The following is a 21468-nucleotide window of genomic DNA, read 5'->3' on the forward strand; positions in this document are numbered from 1 at the left end:
TTTAAAACATTTGAAGTGTACATTAGTTCAGCTCACTCTCCAATTCTTGTATTCAGTGATCACATCCCCCTTACTTTCACTGGATGAAGAACAAAAATCAGAGATTATTAAGGTAGAGTTTGATCTTGCAGGAATATGATATTGATATAAGGCACATAAAGAGGAAAAATAATGTAATTGCAAATGCACCTTCATGTGTATAGAATTATTATATTGCTTCATGTATATTAATTAGATCATTCATAAAACTTCAACTTGTGTACTTTGTTGTTGGGTTTAACGCCATTTTTCAGCACAGGATAGGCTATATATGGCAGCCAGTATTAATGGTGGAGGAAGAACCCGGGAAAACCCCGGAAAGATCCATCGACCCACGAGATGCTACTGGCAAGCTTTCTCACGTACCCACATTGGCTGAACCGCCGCAGACAGAGGTGAGATGGCAGTGATCCGAAACGGAGAGCGCTTTAGACCACTCAGCCACTCGGGGCCCCTGTGTACTTTGTAATCACATGTATATTTCACCAATAGTTAGAAGGAAGTTTTCGTGTTTAAATCTTTCATATTTATGAGAGAGATGTTATTTACATTTAATTTGTTTGCTTTTTAGTTTTTTTTCTCCTTAAAAATATTGTATTTTGGTCATTTTTTTTTTACAAGAGTGTTTGTTAAATATTAAGATCATTATGCTGGTCTGAGTCAATGACATTATGTTTACAGGGTCAAGGACATTATGTTTACCGTGTCAAGGACATTATGTTTACCATGTCAAGGACATTATGTTTACCATGTCAAGGATATTATGTTTACCATGTTCTATAATTTTAGTAAAAACTTTGATCTTGCAAATAACCCAGTGTTCTAGAATGGAAAATTCCACTAAACATACATAGTATTTCGAGAAAATGTTAATTGTGACACAGATCCGGTAGAGGGGGTTTATAATCTTGGTAACCTGAGAAATGATTCATTCCTGCAATAATATCTAAAGAAGAAATCAGTCTGTTGTGTTCAGTATTTCATTTGGGTAGAATTTATTGAAATTATTTATTCACTGGAAATACAAACTCTTAAAATAATATTCTTGGACAGAAAAATTAATTTGAATTACAGTGAATTCAGACAAAGACATCTTGGATTATATTACTGTGATTAATTGGAAGACTGTTAGTACAATTTGGGATTTAATTTACAATACTGTAATTTCTTAAAAAATTTAATTTTTAAGTTATTTGTTAAATTTTACAAAACGTGTTAGTGCTCACTCTTCTATTAAGACCACAGTCAAAATAATACATGAGAAAGATACCATGATGGAGTCATTTTCTTCATTGGCATCTTATTAGTAGTCATGTATACATTGGGCAGGGAATCATGGGAAAGAACCAACTTATCAATGCTAGTCTTGTTTCAGAGAATTCATACCCTTACCATATGATTTCAAATTATTCCTAATGCACATGCTATTTGTAAATGTTTTTAAGAAACAAGTATGAAGCTCAGTGTCAATAGAGAAAACCTTTCCCAGTCATTAGATAGGTACAGTAGTTATAGCCAAAAGAAGTTTATACATATTTTTAAAAAAAGGAAAATCACAGACAGCAAACATTTCATGGTTATTTTCTCTCATGTATCAACCAATCATCAAAGAATCGAGCAAACAACACAAAAATGGGCATAAGCTTTAAACATTATATACTTGATTAAATTTTGCCATGTTGTTTATATCATTGTCTGGTTAGGATTTGTTTGGTCTTACACCATTATACAGTACATGATAGGCTAAACATGGCAGCGAGTATATTTAGTGAAGGACAAACATGGGGAAAACCCCATGACAAGCACCGAACTCCAGAAACTACTAGCAAGCTCTCTTATACACCCATGTTGACTGAGCCATGACTTGATCCTACATTGACATAGTTGAGATGTCGGTGATCTACAAAAGTGAGTACCTTAGGCCCCTCAATCAACCAAATTCTTGATGCTGATCTGATAATTAGGTCTGTGATTTTCTTTCCATCTCCATTTAGCAGTGTGTGTGTGTGTGTGTGATTTTGATTTTTGTTTATGTAGCTTTAACAATTTGTCAGTCATATTGCTATGATGTCTGCAGTGTAGCAGTTTATAGTGATGTCTAGCACTGGGGTTAACCTCTTAACCCACGATCCCCAGCATCTGAGGTGGACGCTCTAACCACTAGGCCACCGAAGCAGTATCCATTTAGCAGAATATGTTTTACAACTTCCATATGATATGTGCACTACTTTTTCATGCTGTTATTATCAGGTTAGCTTAACATTCAAAATAGCAATTTACCTTTCACTGGAATGTACAATTAGGTCAAGTCCATTAACTCACATAGCAGAGAAGAAAGTAAACTGTTTCCTATACTAATGTTTTGCATCACAGATTATCATGGAGCACAGTATTTTATATATATTGTATAAAGAAATATCAGTCAGAATCAGAGCAAGTATTTTGTAAGGAAATTCACTATATATCACAGCATCATATATTCAGAATTGACGGTGACCACTTGTGTTCGGTCAAAAACTGACCAGATCATTTCAATCAGACTAAAGGTCATTATATATCACAACCAACAATGTATCCAAATTTGAAATGTAGCAACACTGATAGAAGTCAACCAATCAGCCATAAACAAATACGTGTAGAATAAAGTCTGAAGTCAACCCACTAATCATACACAGATACTTGTACAACGAAGTCTAAAGTCAACCCATCAGTCATACACAGATACTTGTACAATAAAGTTTGAAATCAAATCATCAGTCATATAAAATACTTGTAAAATGAAGTAAAAAGTCAACCCATCAATCGTACACAAATACTTGTACAAGTCTAAAGTCAAACCATCAGCCATACACAAATACTGGTACAATAGTCTGAGATCAACCCATTTGTGGAAAAAATATATGTTTCATTAAGTCTGAAGTCAACCCATCAGTCATACACAAATACTTGTACAAGTCTAAAGTCAACCCCTCAGTCACAAATATTTGTACAATAGTCTGACATCAACCCATCTGTGAAACAAATATTTTGTACAACAAAATCTAAAATCAACCAATCAGTCATGCACAAATACTTGTACAGTAGTCTGACATCAATCCAACTGTGAAACACAATATTTTGTACAATAAATTCTAAAGTTAACTATACATTTTCCAGTGTCAGTAATGCAATTTAAACTACTGGTACATCCTAATTATGAAATATCATAACCTATTAAGTACCACTGTTTCAAGCCACAGGCATGAATCTTTTACACTCCTTTACCACACATGGCTGCCTGGACCAAGATTTAGTCTTTTTTCATGAGTATGTATAAACAAAAAATACATCAACAACACAATGTAACAATAAGTGAAATTGTCTGATTTATTGAGCAATATGTAACTGTGCTTGAAATATAAAATCTGATTGGCTCATTTAAACAACAAGAAAGGTCATGTCTGGTCACAATCGAAAGAAAATTTTACTTATGCTCAGTGATTGGTTAAGCAGACTCATGCATATTCATGAGAAATGAGAAACCTTTAGAACAGGTGATAAAGGAGTGTAGTGGATTACCATGTCTTTCCACAATGTTACAGAACAAACTCTTCATATTTTATCAAGGTATGCTATATGCATTAACTCACTATTGGTGTAAGATGGAATACATAAAGAAATCGTGTAATTTTACTGCATTCTCTTTTGCATAGAAAGTAAAAATTCTACACACTGAAAATACTACATTTACAGCTGACACTATGCCTCCTAGCGTGCACTTATTCTTCAATTGTCATAAGAGTTTTGTTTCTTAACAGCAAAAGCCAACTAATGCAAGAAAAAGCCAACTGTAAATTCTTTATTGACAGCTGATCTTACATCCTAATGACAAGAACCTGTTAATGTCCCATGGTTACAAAGTAGTGACACAAGATATGGTCTCTTACAAATCCTGGTGAATATATTGATAAAGACACACACACAGACACACACACACACACAATGTCCAGTAGGTTAAAGGTACTGTGAGCAGCCAGACACTGGTTTAGTTTTCAAATACCATACCAACTCATCTTTGATACTGCCAAATAAACATCAAAACCAGGGTGAAATTTGGTCATCATTAGGCCTAGATAATTGAGTCACCAATTAAACTTGTTTGGTGACAATGTTTTCCAATAGTGTAAATACTATATCCTCAAAACAAGACAAATGAGGTGTGAAATCATATCTCCTGGACATGTCACAAGTCCTATAGTTATGCAGTTGCCGCAGGGTGTCTTTTACAAGATATTATATCTGTCCATCACACAATGTAGTTTGCAGCAGAGAATGTCAGCCAAGGATAACTTCAGAGCAACAACTAACTTTTAGTATCAACCTAAAAGGCTTATTTGGAAACTTGTTCAAATAAAACTTCACCATCCTACCTTAATACCTAAAATGCCAGTAATATACATGTATATAAAGTGTTGGTATAAAGCAAATTGATATACCAATACTATTGGTATATCAAATTGTAATCCGCCCATGGTGCAATAATATATATATGGGCCCCGAGTGGCTGAGTGGTCTAAAGCGCTCTCCGTTACGGATCACTGCCATCTCACCCCTGTCTGCGTAGGTTCGAGTCTCGGATTTGGCCAATGTAGATGTGTGAGAAAGCTTGCCAGTAGCTTCTCGAGGGTCGGTGGTTCTTTCCAGGGTTTTCCCGGGTTCTTCCTCCACCATTAATACTGGCCGCCATGTATAGCCTATCATGTGCTGAAAAATGGGTTAAACCCTACAACAACAACAACAAAATTATATATATATATATATATATATATATATATATATATATATATATATATATATATATATATATATATACATACATACATACATACTCTCAACTGCAGGCCGATAGATCAATATTGAGTTTCTACTCATCTATTAATTATAAATGACATATCAAAATAACAATAAAAAGTATTAATAGTCTGTTTACTAAATGAAACTAACATGGTACACAATTTCATCGGAATTCTTTCTTTTTTCCATTTCCCTCTTGTGTGTTAGGGACAAAATAAGCAAACATCTGGAGTGAGAGAGGATGAAAACATTAAAACTAAACTTGTACCAAGTAACCTACAGTAAGCTGGTTCATTGTAACAGCACGTTTATGCTTTATTGGGAAGTATCTAGTGTTCATAATTTCAATGATACATAGCTGCAATAGCCAGTCGACAATAGGCCTATTATGTTAAATTTGTTGGTTACCAGGCACACATATTGTAGTGTATTTAATGCTTTGTTGTTGTTTTTGTTGTTTCTTAAACCTATACAAATGTTATAAAAATTGATTATTAATTATTACATATAACAATATCAAAATGGTTGCCCCCCCGCCTTTGGATTATTGTAGCTATATATGGGCGAAAATCCATAAAAATATGAGCAATGGGGATTTTCACTTGTGTCATACAATGATGTCTTTGGATCTACGAATGATGATAAAGTTTAGTCAAACCATCCAAAGGGGGGAGAGAGAAAGAGAGAGAGAGAATTTTATAGTCTTTAGAAATATTAATTAAAGCAGAATAATCACTTAGATGAACTGTCAATATATTAAAATATTTTAATTATCTCTTGCTGGTTCATCATTTCACTTAGTTTCTATTCCACGCTAATTTCCATATGCCAATACATGAATGCCTTACAGTTCAGGTTCAGTGTACAAGTAGCTGTGTTTGTAGTACACTACTTTCTTCATAAAAACCATATTTCATGTTTAAATCATGAGTGTGTCTTATATTGATTTAATAAATGTGAATAAAAATAGAAACTCAAAAAGAAACTAATCAACTTATCAATTTGCATATGTGAAAGTTGTAGAACTACATTTTATAGCGGACACACTTGCAGAGATGTGAATTCATTCAATCGGTCAATACACATTTGCCCAGAGCATATGGTAACTCCATTCAAAGGGCAAATATGTGTATTTGTACCTGACATAAATAAAATATATGTATGGTATGTACGCTGTATCAATGATATGCCACTATTGTATAAATGTTTCATTAAAAGGAAACATGGCAAGCCTCATTTCCTTTTAATGAAAAATATATACATCTCGTGGTATATCACTGATACAGCACATACATACATATATATATATATATATATATATATATATATATATATATATATATATATATATATATACACACATACACACACACACACACACACTTATTTTGAGGTAGTATCTCACTTTGTTGTCAATAAATAATTTTTAAAAACAGGAGAATGGGATCAAATAATGTTGAGTGAAATTATACAGTACAGTTTCTGAAAGAAAAAAATGATGTTATTACAATTACTTTCAATGGAAACTAGTTAATGATGGAGGGATAACACTACTTAAAAGCAGCAGCAAATCTCAAAATGGATGACACACTTTCCAGTACATACAAGTTTTCTTGTTTGTCACAGCTTGTTTTATCTCCTTTGGGTGTTTTTACAGTATAGAACATGTCACAAATACATGGGTGCCATATTAAATTTTTAGAAAAATTGTCGAATAAGAGCAATTAGAATTTCAGAGAGAGAGAGAGAGAGAGAGAGAGAGAGAGAGCAAGCTGGCCAAGCAGGACTTTCAAGTTCTATGGACCCCGTTTTAAAGGAAGATGACACAAGCAGTAAGCAATAACAAAAACACAAAATATGTTTACATACTGTTGTGTTATTGAAACAAGAATAAAAGAATATAATATTAATGTATCGTAAAAAAGCAGAAAACTTCATGACCTGAAATATCTACATAAGGTATCTTAATATATACAAATGTACACAATTTGTCTTTCTGCTTATATTAACATTGATCAAGTGATAGCAATGATTTCTAAGCTTCAGAAAATTTGCAAATTGCATGCCCTATTACAGAATTGTCAAAGATGTGCATTTTAATCACGCTAAGTGCAAATACTCCAAAATGGAATACCAATTTGAAATCTATAGCAGAAACACTTTTTCATAATGATATTTCTTAAAATAATTCAAACACCAAACAGATTTATCACTGAAGTGCCATAGTCATAATTTAACAAAAAATTACCATTCCAACAACAATAGTAAGACTGACTCCGAATACTCAACTCTTTCTTATTTACACATTTAAATGAAACTTATCATTTCCTTTTTACACATCTTCAGTACCATTTACGAGACGAGACGAGTTGATGGTATTGAATATTAGATGGACCAAATTGATTAATAAATGACATAATCGTTTCGCTAGGATAAAATTTGCTGCTAAAATGTGTAAAACAGAACGGCTCCTTACTGCATGTAGGGAAAAAGTATGGAAACTAAAACATTAAAATGATAAAAATGAATCCAAATAAATGTCATGTAAAAATGTGAAATAAAACATCCCTTGTTGGAAGGGTGTACAACATTCTCCAGTTCTTTTGCATCAAATTGTAAATTTATTTCTTAATTGCTCCCTGTTGAATACACTGAAACCCATTTATAAAGGACAAAATAGGACAATACACTGGGTTTTGCTGAGCAAGAATATCAATAGCTAGCTTGTAATTCCCTTAGACAACAATTCAATTTCATTGACTCCACTGTATAAATACCCTCAAAGACAGGGTGCATTCCATATCCGCTAGCCTTTGCTATGGTGCTTATCACCTTCATGTACCCGGTAAACCCTGGGCATCCACAGAACAAATTCCTTTGCTGAAGCATCATCAAATAATTTTGTGGCTACATTATTTATGGTATGATGTGTTGTAACCAATAAAATCGCTTGATAGATATAAAGTTTTTGGATAAATTAGTCACCACTTCCTTTTGATTGTCAGGAATATTGTGTTATTTTGAACAAATGCACGAAAAACTGCTGACTGAAGTTTTTAAATGGATTTAATTTGTAATCAATTAGGTGAAGAAAATGACTTTGACGGGCTTGGCAATATGGACAGGTATTTGCTCTTTGAATACCATGATTTGTACACAGCTGATTATTGACACAAAACACTTGGCTAGTGAAGACAGGTGCAAATCAGAAACAATAAGAACTTGAAACACTTGGCTAGTGAAGGAAGGAGCAAATCATACCCAATAAGATTTGAAACAGAAGATCGGTGCAAACTACACCCAATAAGATCTGAAACGCTTGACTAGTGAAGACAGGTGCAAATCATACCCAATAAGAATTTGAAACACTTGCTAGTGAAGATGGGTGCAAATCACATCCAATAAGATCTGAAGTATCTGAGACATAATACAAATTTCACTTGAGCTGGGTGGCAATTTTTTTCATTGCTGTATCAAAACAATTCATACACAAACTTTGACAATACCTGCAAAAATCTGTCAAATGTATTTTTTTTAAAAATTCTTCACAAGTCATGTCCTTGAACTCAGAGTAAATGAGCTATTTATTTTTTATATAGAGGACATAAATTATGGACAGAAATCTACCAAATTAGGTAACAACGAACCAAAATCAATATCTATGTGTTATAAAAACAACAGCTATTATTAGATATTGTAGTATTCTTAAAAATGTTGCAAGGGGAGGATACTATGGGAAAAGGGAAAAGATATTCACTGCAGACAGAAGTAATAACTTTCTGTTTCTTTCCAGCTGGTGGATGGAATATAAAACACTATTTAAAGCATTAAGAACAGACTATGTAAATTATTTTGTCATTTAATTAAAGTGTCTTGAAGGGACTGATGTTCTACTGACAGGAATCCATATTAAGTCCATCTATTCTGTCCTTTTAATCTTTATAACTACAAAAGGTTGAAACCTGCTGTGACATTCTTGAGAAATTCAAACATGCCAAATTTGGTAACAAAATGTTCAAGTTTTGAGCTGATGCTCACAAGATACAAGTTTCTGAACTTTGACACCTCACTGGCTATATTATGTTGAGGTAATAAGCTAAGTGCCTTTCTGAAGGACACACCAAAACAGCGGACTCAGGCTGACCTAAGCTGACCAAGCTGGTACTCGGCTAATGAACCCTGAATTAAGAATCTGAGGCTCTATGAGCTGTCAGCTGCTGTGGCTCACTAAAACAAAAAAAATACATGTACCAGTATGGGCAGTAGCCAATTTCATTGTTATGACCTCTGACCATGAGCCTAACATCACAGAAAGAAGATAATGAACATTTGATGTACATGGCCAAATGGTTGTACACGTTGAAAATAAAAGATCAGTCAGTCATCAATGAAGTTGTCTAAGACACTCAAATTACACCCACATGATAAAACTGGTTAAATCTAGAATTAAGATTTTTGGGGGAAAAAACCAACTTACTGAACTATCATCTTTCAAGGTCTTCTGATACATCCACAAACACGAGTTTTATAAAAACTGATTAAAACTTGTTTGTTTTATCAAGCACACAAGCCAATATAGAAAAAAAACCGGGATCACAACTTTTTACCATAAACTCTATATCGGAGTGCTATCAGTTTGTTTGCTGGAAGGCAACTAAATACAAAATCTGGTCTATATTCATTTCTATATGTTCAAAGAAACTGTGCTCAGCAACAAAGAAAAATGCAACAGCGACAACTGACATGACCTCATGATCAAATAGGTCTGGTTTTTAAACTCCTTCAAAAAAGCACTGGCTTGTTCCTAGTATTATCTACAATTTTTCATTCAAAATCTTTTACCTTACAAGGATCATTTATTCAAAAGCAGCAGTGACAATTTTTTTTTTAATGCCATGTTGAGTACCTTTTACATTCAGAATCAAGGCTGCCATTAGAAACTGGATCAACAATATCAATACACTGATGACTACATATTATAAGAAAGAAGTGTCTTTTTATGTCAGTATGTTGATCCCTTCAGGACAAGTATCTGTAACTTGATATTTCACAAAGGCCACTGTGGCAGCAATTTTGAGAGGTCATATAATTATCATTTTCAATTAGGACTGAGTACATACACTGATTAGTGTTGCAGTGAAATCCCTGGTCAACATGATCGTCCTTCGAAAAGTCATAATTACATATTCCAGATCACTGTGTCCATCAGGTGTGTACACTTGACTGGCAGCATTTCCATTTAGGACCAAACCGATCTCATGTCTTGAAGTGAAAATGCGATATCAATATGAGCATATACTCAGAAGAGGCAAAAATTAAAAATTCCAAGATGGTGACCATGGTTTCCATCTTGTTGGAGGTTTAATTAGCATCAATAAATACTGAACCAACAGTTACTATGTAAGTTGTTATTTTAGTCAAAATTCCATGTCATAAAATAATATATTCAGTAGAAGTAGCAATATTTTCAAGATGGCATGTGCAATTCCCATCAGCACCATTGTGACGTGTGATAAAAAGCATGTCTGATGCTCTACTAACTGAGGACCACATCTAAAAGTATTAATATATCACATTAACTGTGGCCATATTTGATGGTCGATTGGAATCAGCTGAACAAATTGGAAAGCTCTCCATGCTAGAATGTATTGTCAATTTCTATTGTAGATTTTTTGTTTTAATAAGCTGTTGAAATGTTTTTGTTTTTGGTAACAGTGGCCAAACTGGATGACAGTTGGCATCCACTCAACAAATCTCAAGGACCTTGATGTCAAAATGTTCCATATAAAACTTTGTGCAAAATGGTAAAGTTGATAAGCACTGTTCCATTTAAACATACATGCAAAGAGTTCACATTAAAATGATAAAAAAATTATATATTGCATCTATGGGTGAATATCCTACATTAAAAGTGGCTTCCTGAGCCCCATTTATGCTTCACTGGAATGGCCCTAAGTTATAAATAATGAATGTGAATGGACAACAGATGCATCATTTCGAAACATTTTAAAAGACCTTTATGCCAAGATAATGTGTCTTATTTAGTTTTCTATTTTAAGTAATAGTGACCATACTGGGTGACTGGCATTCAAAATTTAATAATCTCTGATGCCTAAATACTCTCTTTAAAATCATGCGCAAAATGGACAGCTGTCTTTTAAGATGAAGCCGTAAATGGTGAATGGACAACAAACTTTATACTTTCATGACCTGATACTTTCTGCTAAATTTGGTCAATTTCTCTTCAGTGGGTTTTGACGGGATTTTTTTTTTTAAATAAAATTTTTGAACAAACCTTAAAGATCTTCAGACCACAATGCTTTGTCAAATTTGGTCAAAGTCTGTTAAGCAATTAAAGTTTTTTAAAGGTTCTTCTATTTTTTGCAACAGTGGCCATACTGCATGACAGATCAGCATCCAATGAACAAATCTGAAAGTCCTTGATGTCACTGAAATAATGCACAAACTGATTACAGTTATGGTTGTCAATACCAACTGTAAATGGACAATGGATACATCATTTGAAAACATTTGAAAGATCTTCTTGCCTGTGCACTTTCTGCCAAATTTGATCAAATTCTGTTGCGCAGATTTGCAGAGATGTTCAAAAGTTTTTCCATTTTCAATAAGACTGGATATATTAGATAACAAATTGACAAACAGTTCAGTTTTGAAAGGGGTCAATGCTCCAGTGCTCTCTATATTAAAATGCAAATTGGTTGAGTGATTTTGAGAAGTACATATCAACTTGGAATGGATGATGGAAAAAGGATCATCAAATATCTTCTGAAGAAAGAAAAAACTTCAATAAAAGGTCAAATATTCAAAAACGTACCCATCTATATAGATGACAGCACGGTCACAGATTAAAAGTTTATCATCTAAAGAATCATTTAAGTCAGTAAAAATAAGTTATTAAAACACTTAGATTTTTTTAAAATGTTAAACAAAAATCGTTAATATTAAACTGAATCATACCAAAATGGTAAAAGGTAAATTCTATTAAATTAAACAGAATTTTTCATATTCTCACTTTTTACATTTGTTTCACATTTGTCCTTTTCCATTTGGCACTTTGCTATCTCTCCCCTTTCTTAGCCTGCAATGGTGACATTTTGTATGTCCTCTGTTGAAGAACTTTTTCTGTTCTCTTTCCTTGTTCATCTTCTAGAATATCTCAAAAATCATTGCAACATAATTATGTTTCAGTGTTACCATATTAATATATGCTGATTAACTGCATGATCAAATATTTCAATAATAATTTATAATGTACAGTATCATCAATTGCTAATTTTGACTGCTTTGCAAAGGGTTAATTGTCCAATCCAAAATTTGTACACATTCCATCCTACAGACATCTGTAAAAAAAAATCCATTTTTCATGAGTACTGAACAGGTACACAGCATAAAAATGTAGCTTTTATTTACAATGAACATTCCTCCACTACTCCTCCCCATAAGATATTCATTCAGCCTTGCCTAAGGGAGATAATGCAGTAGGGCTAACTGAACAACACTACATCAGTGGTTCCCAATGTGGGATTACTGAGCAGGGTACTAATGCTGAATAATGCTTGTTACGGGGGATGGTAAGGAGCACTGAGGATTTTTGCTGGCTTGAGAAAGTTTGGAAACCACTGCTCTACATTAACGATTGATTTTAGGAGAAAATTTCAGGAATTCTGTCAGATTTAATTCCAAGGAACAAGATTTTTTAATTACAAACTATGATTACATTCTTTTTTACATGATTTACTCTGCATCTGACCATTACAAATTGGTTAAGCAAAGCATTTCTTCAAAATGCATTATTTTGTCTTATAGACATCAATAAGATGACATAAATGTTTACAAAAATTTAATTGTGTGCATGCACATTTTATGTACATCAACTCACTAAACTGCAAATATTTCCATAATATAAATTCAATTTTCTGCAATTTTCTACCACATTTTTCGGCATCAGTAATTTTAATTTGTGACATTATTAAAGAAAAGAGAAATACAAATTTATTTTCCATTTTGGATCCCTTCTGACCATGTGACATAATGAATCATCAAACAAAAAGTTTTTTGAACTGCAGATCAAAGGCCCTATAATACAGTAACTTCCTAGAATTTGAGGTAAAATCATTTCAAAATTACGACATAATTTACAATGAAAAAGCAGTAGCATACAAAATATTAAGATTCCAAATTCATGCCATCTGTATGCTGACTGACAGATTTTGATCATAAAGTGTATTACATCTGAAAATATATCCACTTTCACACAGCCTGACAGATAAAAATGTAAAATATCCCTGCTTTGAATGCTTCTACAGTTCAAAACCTTAAGTCATTTCATAATCTTAAGAACATTTCCAGTGAGTATGTTGTGGTTGTGGGTTTTAACGCCATTTTTCAGCACATGATAGGCTATGAATGGTGGCCAGTATAAATGGTAGAGGAAGAACCCGGGAAAACACCGGGAAGAACCATCGACCCACGAGAAGCTACTGGTAAGCTTTCTCACATACCCACATTGGCCGAATCCTGGACTCGAACCCATGCAGATAGAGGTGAGATGGCAGTGATCCGTAATGGATAGCGCTTTAGACCACTCGGCCACTCCAGTGAGTATTAAGATCTTTCAATGAAAACATTAAAAAAAAGAGAAAGAAACAATTTGTACATTTTTATCATGAAATAACCTTTCCTTAGCCTATATCACAGAGATTATAATGAACACAAATAAACTTCCAGAAGGAATGCATGCACATACACACACACAAGAAATTTTCTAATAAGACAGAAAGTCTTTTCAAAACATTAACCAAATGTTCAACTATATCTATACTTCATTTTCTGGTCATCTTAGAATTGGAGAGATACCAGTTCTCCTCTGCTGGCCTTTTTCTGGATCTAAGCGCTCTCCTTGCTTGTTTTCCCACAAGTGTTTGACCTTCTACATTTAATTCCTTGGTACTGCTCTCCACAACTTTGTCTCTTCCAAATATGATACGAGTCCTATCACAAACCTTGGGACTTATAATAATTTGCTCCAAGCCTGGTGACAATTCCTGACTATACTCATTATTAAACCTCTCTCCTATTGAATCTATTTCTTCTTCAATTTTTGAGACACTCAATTTATTTTCACTTGCTGGAATAGTCACTTCATTACCTGCACATTTTTCAGAATCACTTGCACCTCCAACACTACCTTTAAATCTTTGCTCTTTATTTTCATTCATATTTTTTGAAGCCTCCTTACTTTCTGGCCATGTACTTGTATCAGCTGCCATGTCTGACTGGGTTGATGTTTTCAATTCCTGAGAAGCCAACTGGCTGCTCCAGAACTTTCGAGCCAGAATCCGGGACAGTACCAAGACAAACTGTTGCCTCTTCTCCTTGGCTCCTGGCTTCACCAGAGCTAGAAATAAAAAATAAATTTAGAATTAAATTCTAAATATCTATCTACAACACATACAAAGTGTATTGACCATTTTCTACTGTCTGCTTAGAAACTACAGAACTAATTTATAGCCCACTATACTGTGTGATACCCAGGTCTCAGAGGTGAAGTCAGGACTGAGATACACTTTACTAAGTAGGTGCTAAAATTTGATTTATGTCCCATGAAGTTACCACCTGCTGCATGTAGGAGGTCAGCACTACTTTACAACATTCAGTCTCATCTTACACCAGCACAAATGCTTAAATGCTTATTTTAATAGTTGACTATTTCACTAAGCAGGCATATTAGCATTGTAAGAACACAACCTAAGAAAACTATGTCCTGAACTTACTTCAAAATCAGACTACATGACATCAGAACTAAAGTTAAAACATTACCGGTAGGTAAAAAAAAGAAATGAGATGTTTTCTGGAAACTGCAATAAATTTTCTTTTTTACAGACAAGTAAAGAACTGCTCCAGTGATCTTTTTGGTTAGAGAATCCACCTCAGATGCAGAGGTCATATGTACAAACCCTGACCAAGTCACAGAAAAGACTTACAAAAATGGTACTAGCAGCTGCCTCGCTTGGTAATCAGCATTAAGAGTTAGTTTTAGGACTGGTCAGCCTATCATTATGACTCACTCGGTAGGGCAGGATGTTAAATGTCTGCGGCATGATGCCCCAGTGCTAGACACCATTATAAACTGCCACACTGCAGACATTGTCATGATATGACTAAAACTATTAAAGCTATGTTAAATTTCCGAAAACACATATAGCATTTTGGAAAGTAAGCAGGATCAACACATAATCCCATACTGTAGCATATTTCTGAAAACTGGATGCAGAACTGTGCTAGATGTAGAGGTGTTGCTGAGAATTGAAGAGATCTGCCAGTGCTGATTTGCATTCACGTTTAGCTGTAATTATTAACTGACTGCATGTTTTTGTGCCTGGATATTTGCATTATTTGATTTGGAGGAATGCTGTAGCTGGATAACTTTCCAGCAGTCAAGAGGCCAGCACTTGTCAACATTCTTTCCAAAAAAGAAGTAAATTAATTTATTCCTACAGGTTGACATTTAAACTATGCATGTTGGGGAGAGGTGTGAGCAATAGGTTTGGACCCCACAGCCATCTATCCATTGACCAATACTGGCACTCTTAATTTCATTGTAATGAGCCACTGTGACAGACCAGCTAGCCGTGTCCCGACAGACATAACTTTCTTTATTAAATAATAATAATAAAAATAATAATAATAAATTTGTTTGCTCTCAATGTAGTCAAAGCACTGTCATTTTAAATGATACATAATTATGAATTTTACAAAAAAGATTATAAATCTCATTCACATTGCATAATTTCTGAATGTGACATGTAATTCAAGATAATCTTTAGCTAGATTTATTTGTGCCAAGTATATACTTTTGAAAGACAGCCAGTGGGGTGCTATATAACAGGCAAAAAATGTTTCCTATTGCAATGGGTTTTATATATATATATATATATATATATATATATATATATATATATATATATATATATATATATATATATATATATATAATAGTTTGGGGGGAGTGCTAGGATTGGCAATGAAAAACACAACAGTTGCCTAATGGGTCTGCATCAGACTACAGTTAACTGTATGACATGATTTTGCATATCTGATCATGAGGGCTTAAATAAACACTGGCTAACTGAAAGATTAAATGGCCAGCAATTATATGAAACTACCTATAGCTTACCAGGAAAAACTTTCTCTGCGCCAGGCTTGAACCTCATCCGGACCTTAAACATCTCATTACTTCCTTCACACTTTCGCACTTCTATGTACTTCTTAATATTGGTCAACATTTCCTCCATCTTCTCTTTAAGTTTTATTGCAAAAATTTTTCTCTGCTCTGTATCTAGGGATGAAATGTCGATTGGAAATTTTCGTTGCTTATTTTTATTGTCACCAGACGCACCCAATATATTTGCACCATCTACATCACAGTCATCATTCATTGCCTCAGCTATTGCAGCCAACATCTGTAAGGAATCTCCGGGTGCACTTGCTTGCTGCATTGAAACAATCTTGGTAGACAGTTTCTGAAGGCGAGGAGATGATGCACTTGCTGCTTCTGTATTGTGAGATGGAGGAATAATCGGATATTCAGAAATCTGGGATTTGGCACTGCTTGCCCTTCCTTCTTCAATTCCTAATTCTAACACTTCTACCTCAGTGTCATTTGAAATCCTGCTGGATGAGCTGGTAATTTTGACAGGAGTGACATCTCTTTCAAATAATTCTGACGTATATGACTTGCTGAGACTAGATTCACTACAATATATGTTTTTGTCTTTATCAATACTGACCTCAGCACATTCTTGAGGCTCCATCACCTCACCATGTTCATTTTGCCCCCCACAAAGCCCTGAAACAGAACACGATTTATTTGATAAGTAGGATGCGCAAGATACATCAGAGATTTCACTTTCATTCAATTTTACCACAGCTTCCTCTTGTAAATTGGGATTAGTATGCAGGTGTTCTTTTGAACTATCCTGGATTCTGACACTTTCATCCCCTCCATGAACAGTGGAATTAATAGCAATATTTCTTTTCTGCAGAGATCCACTCCCTTCCAAAGATGTTTCTACTTCTCTTTTGTTTGATGCAGCAGAATCAGATTTTTCTACAGAGCATTTTTCTTTGTTACTCTTGTCAAAAATGAAAGACAGATTCCTCTGGCATCTAGGCTCCATTGGTGTACCTGGAGCTTTGGAAAAATTCATTCGAACCTTCAGTTTGGTAGGGCTTTTTGATTTCCTTTTAGAAGTGCTTGAATCAGTTTTTAAACTGTTTGGTGGTGGTGTTAGAGAAGGATTCTCAGCTGTATGTGCTCTTGTATGAGTCACTGTCTCCAAAGATGGTACAGACTGAAGCACTTGATCAGTGACACTAAACAGCTGCTCTGGTGACTGCATCTTTTCATTGTCAGACAAAGGTTTGTCCAAACCAAGCTCTGTAAAAGGACTAAAACTAGATGCTGTCTTTTGTGTGTTGGAGTTGAAGGTATCTTTATCTATGGCTATTATATTAAACCCAGCAGAGGTTGAACTAGAAAGACCCTTGGTCAGCATCTCCTCTTTCTGCTTGGAAATCTTTGGGGAGGCATCTTTCACAGTTGCTACTGAAGAATGCTTGGCCAATAAAGTTTCACCTGCTGTTGCTTGAACATGATATGAATTGTCCATATCTTCTATGCTTTTATTTCTGTTTTTGATTTGAGAAGTGTTTGTATCAGATACTTTGAACTTTTCCCAACAGTCAACTAATGTGTTACTTACAAAAGATCCCTCACTTTCACCAAATGGACAAATTTCTTTCCTTGTTTCAACTCTCGTGTCCACATTGATATGATCCTTCTGTACAGATGGTTCTGAAGGTTCTGTTCCATAAGTTTCAACATTCTGGCAATGTTTAGACTCGTTAGACTTTGCTGTTTTACTGGTTCCAAAAGTCTTTGCTGTCTTGCTGACTTTACTTGATTTTTCTTTCTGCAAGGACTTTAGAAAAGAGTCCATGTCCTTCACTATGTACATCCCTGGAGCAATGCTGCCTGGAGGTACCTTGCCCACTGAAGCCATGCTGTATTCTTTCTGTGATTTACTTTCTTCTACTTTTGAAACTTCTGCATTATTCTGAGTTGGGTTTTCTTGTTTATCTTCAAGATTTGCACTTGTTGATGATTTCTGCTGATTATCTGACATGACAAAAGGAGCTGCAAAATTTCCAACTGTTGAAGAATTCTTTGTATTTGGAAAAACTGTGTTTGAAGATTTTGCACTAACCAAGTGGGATGTCTGAGTTTTTTCCTGTAACATACTTGGCAAATCTTTTTCCATAACAGAACTTGATACTGCAGCAACTTTCATTTTGCTAATCAAGTCCTCATTGTTACAAGAGTCAGAATTAGTTTTGTTTCTTGCATCCCCAGTTGGGACAACTTTGGATTTCTCAGCATTTTTAACCCCACCTTTACAATTCCTAGGCTTGGTAACAGCGCAACGTTTATATAAGAATGTATCCAAATCTTCTACTATAAATTTGCCTTGTGGAATCATTGCTGTTTCAGGGGCTGATTTCATATTCTCCTTAATATGTGATACTGCCCGAGGTTTTCCTCTCTTATCCATCATAGCAATTTTAACATACACTGCTTTGCCATCATCCGACTTGCTCAGTGCCTGTCCTGAGCCAGAGGTCTCCATTATAGCTGGACTGTTATTGCTGTAGATTCCATTTTTCTTCTTTCTCCCAGTCCTTTGTGATCTTGTACATGTATCAGTGTGTATCGGTTGTAAATTTGTGGTCTCAAACAAAGTTAATTTCTCATTAAATCTGCAGATCTCTAAAGATTCTTCATCTAATGTAAAGACTGTATCATCTATTGTCGTGTCTTCTGTTATAAGTGTAAGCATCTCCTTATACTTGAACTGTCCACAGGAGATTGCTCGAGTGACAACGTCTAGCTCCTTCATGCCTGTAAGGCAGCACATGCATCGTACAGACACAATGTCTACCCAAAGCGTCCGCTGAACTTCAATGCCATGTAACTGGAAATAATACTCAATCTCAGAAGGAGCACGAATTGGACGTACCTGTAGATGCAGCAATCGTTTTTGCATAGTTGTCAAGCTGAATATCTTTTTAAACACAATTTCTTTAAGAGAGATGTAATCATTGCTTTTCAGTTTGAACGCATTAAGCTCAATATTTAGTCCTATGATATTAATAAAGCCAACTGAAGATTGGAATTTGGTACTTGGCTTTGTATAATGCTCATTAAATAGAGGAGCTTCTACATCGTTCCTCAACAGCAATTCAAGCCGTTCTCCATTGCTTGGATCTGTGATTTTCAAACCACAATTAGTGCATCTCACCTGGGATCCATCGGTCTTTTTGTAATAAGGACCTTCTGCAATGGCCTTTATCATAGGATCCTTATCTTCATTGTAAAGTTTGACAAAAATGCTATGAAAACATTTCAATTCCATCATGCCTCTCAGCTGCCACTGTCTACATATTTTACTCCGTTGAAGGAGAAGGTCAAACTCATTGGCATCCAGTTCAAGGACATCTAGTTCTCGAGCATTTAAAACTGCTTCTTCAAATAATTTCTTGACAATAGGGCCAACCTTGTGTATGACCTCTGCCAATCCAAGGTACCATTTTTCTTGTTTGCGAAATCCACAGAATTCCCATTTGCCAACTTTAATGGTCCCAACATCTGGAAGGCGAAACATCTGCCCATCTCGAATGAAGATCTGTTCCATTGGCACCTCTTCTCCTTTTTCTTCTGAATCACACTGGCAATGGTCAGCTTCAGAAAGAGCATATACAGTTTCTTCCAAAGTTACTTGTGATGCATTTTTCATTTCACCTTGTGATTCTTTTATACGGTTTGTATCTGAGTACTTTGTGCTGATAGGGTCAACCATGAGTGTTGGAGTCTCAGTCACCTGTTCTGTGTTATAATTATTTCCCTGAGTCCCTGACTGGAAGGTCATGAGAGGTGTATACTGATTGCTTCCAATTGGCACACTGAACATAGGATTTGCACTCTGGCTGCCTGATGCATTTGCTGACTGGCTGTCCAGCAAGAAAACTGTTTGGTTATCCATGAAAAGTGTACCTTTATCTTTAACTGTTATACTGGACACGGGGTAAACAAACTGGTTTCCACTTAGACATGCAACTGGAGTTGACTGGGCAGTTGACAATGTCATTGTTCCAAGTTCCATTGAGGAACAAGATGCCTGATGGGATGTCACCACTGTAGGTAGTGTCACAGTCTGACTACTTCTACTCACATTTAAAGTTGGGACAAATCGTGTACTGTCAGAATCACATGTAGTCACATGCTGAGTGCTCACTCCTGAGGAGGCATAGCAGTCAAGGCTTACACCAGAGTCCATCTTCACTGGAGAAAATAACTGATCTTCATAATTTTTCTTGGGTGTTGACTGAAGACTACTGTATGTTACCTCCATGGAATTCAATAAATCACCAAAATCATCTTCTAAAGTGTCCAGAAGATGGCTGGGATCAGTGACGCTGACCACATTTCTGGGATCTTCGCTATTTAATGTGCTTTTTAGAGCACCACTTGTTACTGGAAGTTGCTGATTCGTCCCATTCACAGGCATGCCCTTGTGTTGCTTCTCGATTTCAGAATGGACATTTGACCCCAACATATGTGACTCATTTGAAAGACCACTGACCAAGGTCCTGAAATCTTGCAATTGTGAGTCAAACAAAATATTCTTCATCTGTGGAGAGACCCCGGCATCCTGTAATGTGGGAGATGCCTGGATTTGCTTTGGAGAAATTGTATCCGACATCAATGACTGGGACGATGTTTGTAACCGAGACTGTAGTCCTGTTTGGCCAGCAAGCTGATAATGTACTTCAGAATCCATGTTAACCTGAGATTTGGAATATTACTACTGAATTCTACAGGAATCTGATTAACATTACTTACTACAATTTGCAGAAGTTGTACCCAGGTGCCTTTCAAGGACAAATGCTTGCTAACTTAAGGCATATTCTCCTGCTTCAGCAAACCTCTATGTTCTCTTTAACATTATATTTGGAAAATGTATAATTACGTATTTGATCACCTTAAAGAGTACACTTCTATCCAATGAAAGTAGTCTCACAATCACAAGGCAATGTGACCTAAATCTGGTTCATAGTGCATCTCAAGGCAATGTGACCTATATCTGGATCACAGTGCAATGTAATATTCAACAGCCTCAGAAAGTTCCCTTTGAAAAAACATCTATATTCACTTCAACTTAAATTTCAGATGCAATAATCCATTATGCTGATCACAAATATATCCAAAGTATAGCTTTGACCTCACATAGCTTAATAGTCTGAAATGGATAGAAAACAAAAATGTTAGTTTGATTAAATTCAACATAATGACAAGTAAAACATACATGGCATATCCATGCACTTCCAATGTGTCTCTGGCAAATACTAGTACTGTACATGTACTTAAAAAAAATTTAAAAAATTCATTGCTACTAACATTTAGGTTGTTTATCTTTTGTTATGTATATTTAATTTAAGTGTTTGTTAGGTTTTTAA

At 35.1% G+C, this 21468-nt stretch overlaps 1 protein-coding gene across 1 annotated transcript; it reads right to left on the reverse strand.

The window, feature by feature from the left end:
• Positions 1-6728: 6728 nt before the first annotated feature.
• LOC149794625 (uncharacterized) lies at positions 6729-21234 on the reverse strand. The gene is made up of 2 exons (XM_089964233.1): positions 16070-21234; positions 6729-14290 (listed from the first exon to the last, which is right to left on the reverse strand). The coding sequence occupies exons 1-2, from the start codon at positions 20790-20792 to the stop codon at positions 13716-13718; spliced, it is 5298 nt and encodes a 1765-aa protein (XP_089820359.1). The 5' UTR covers positions 20793-21234; the 3' UTR covers positions 6729-13715.
• Positions 21235-21468: the final 234 nt, after the last annotated feature.

The sequence above is a fragment of the Sinohyriopsis cumingii genome, chromosome 7 (genome assembly GCF_028554795.1).
Source record: "Sinohyriopsis cumingii isolate HCF-2022 chromosome 7, ASM2855479v2, whole genome shotgun sequence".
Taxonomy (NCBI): domain Eukaryota; kingdom Metazoa; phylum Mollusca; class Bivalvia; order Unionida; family Unionidae; genus Sinohyriopsis; species Sinohyriopsis cumingii.

What these genes read in the sequence shown, in the direction of transcription:
- LOC149794625 (XM_089964233.1), bottom strand. Translation starts at nt 20,792, where the DNA reads ATGGATTCTGAAGTACATTATCAGCTTGCTGGCCAAACAGGACTACAG. An exon ending in CGCAGAGAAAGTTTTTCCTG is followed by an intron (nt 14,291 to 16,069) that starts GTAAGCTATAGG and finishes TTTTATTTCTAG; the next exon opens with CTCTGGTGAAGCCAGGAGCC.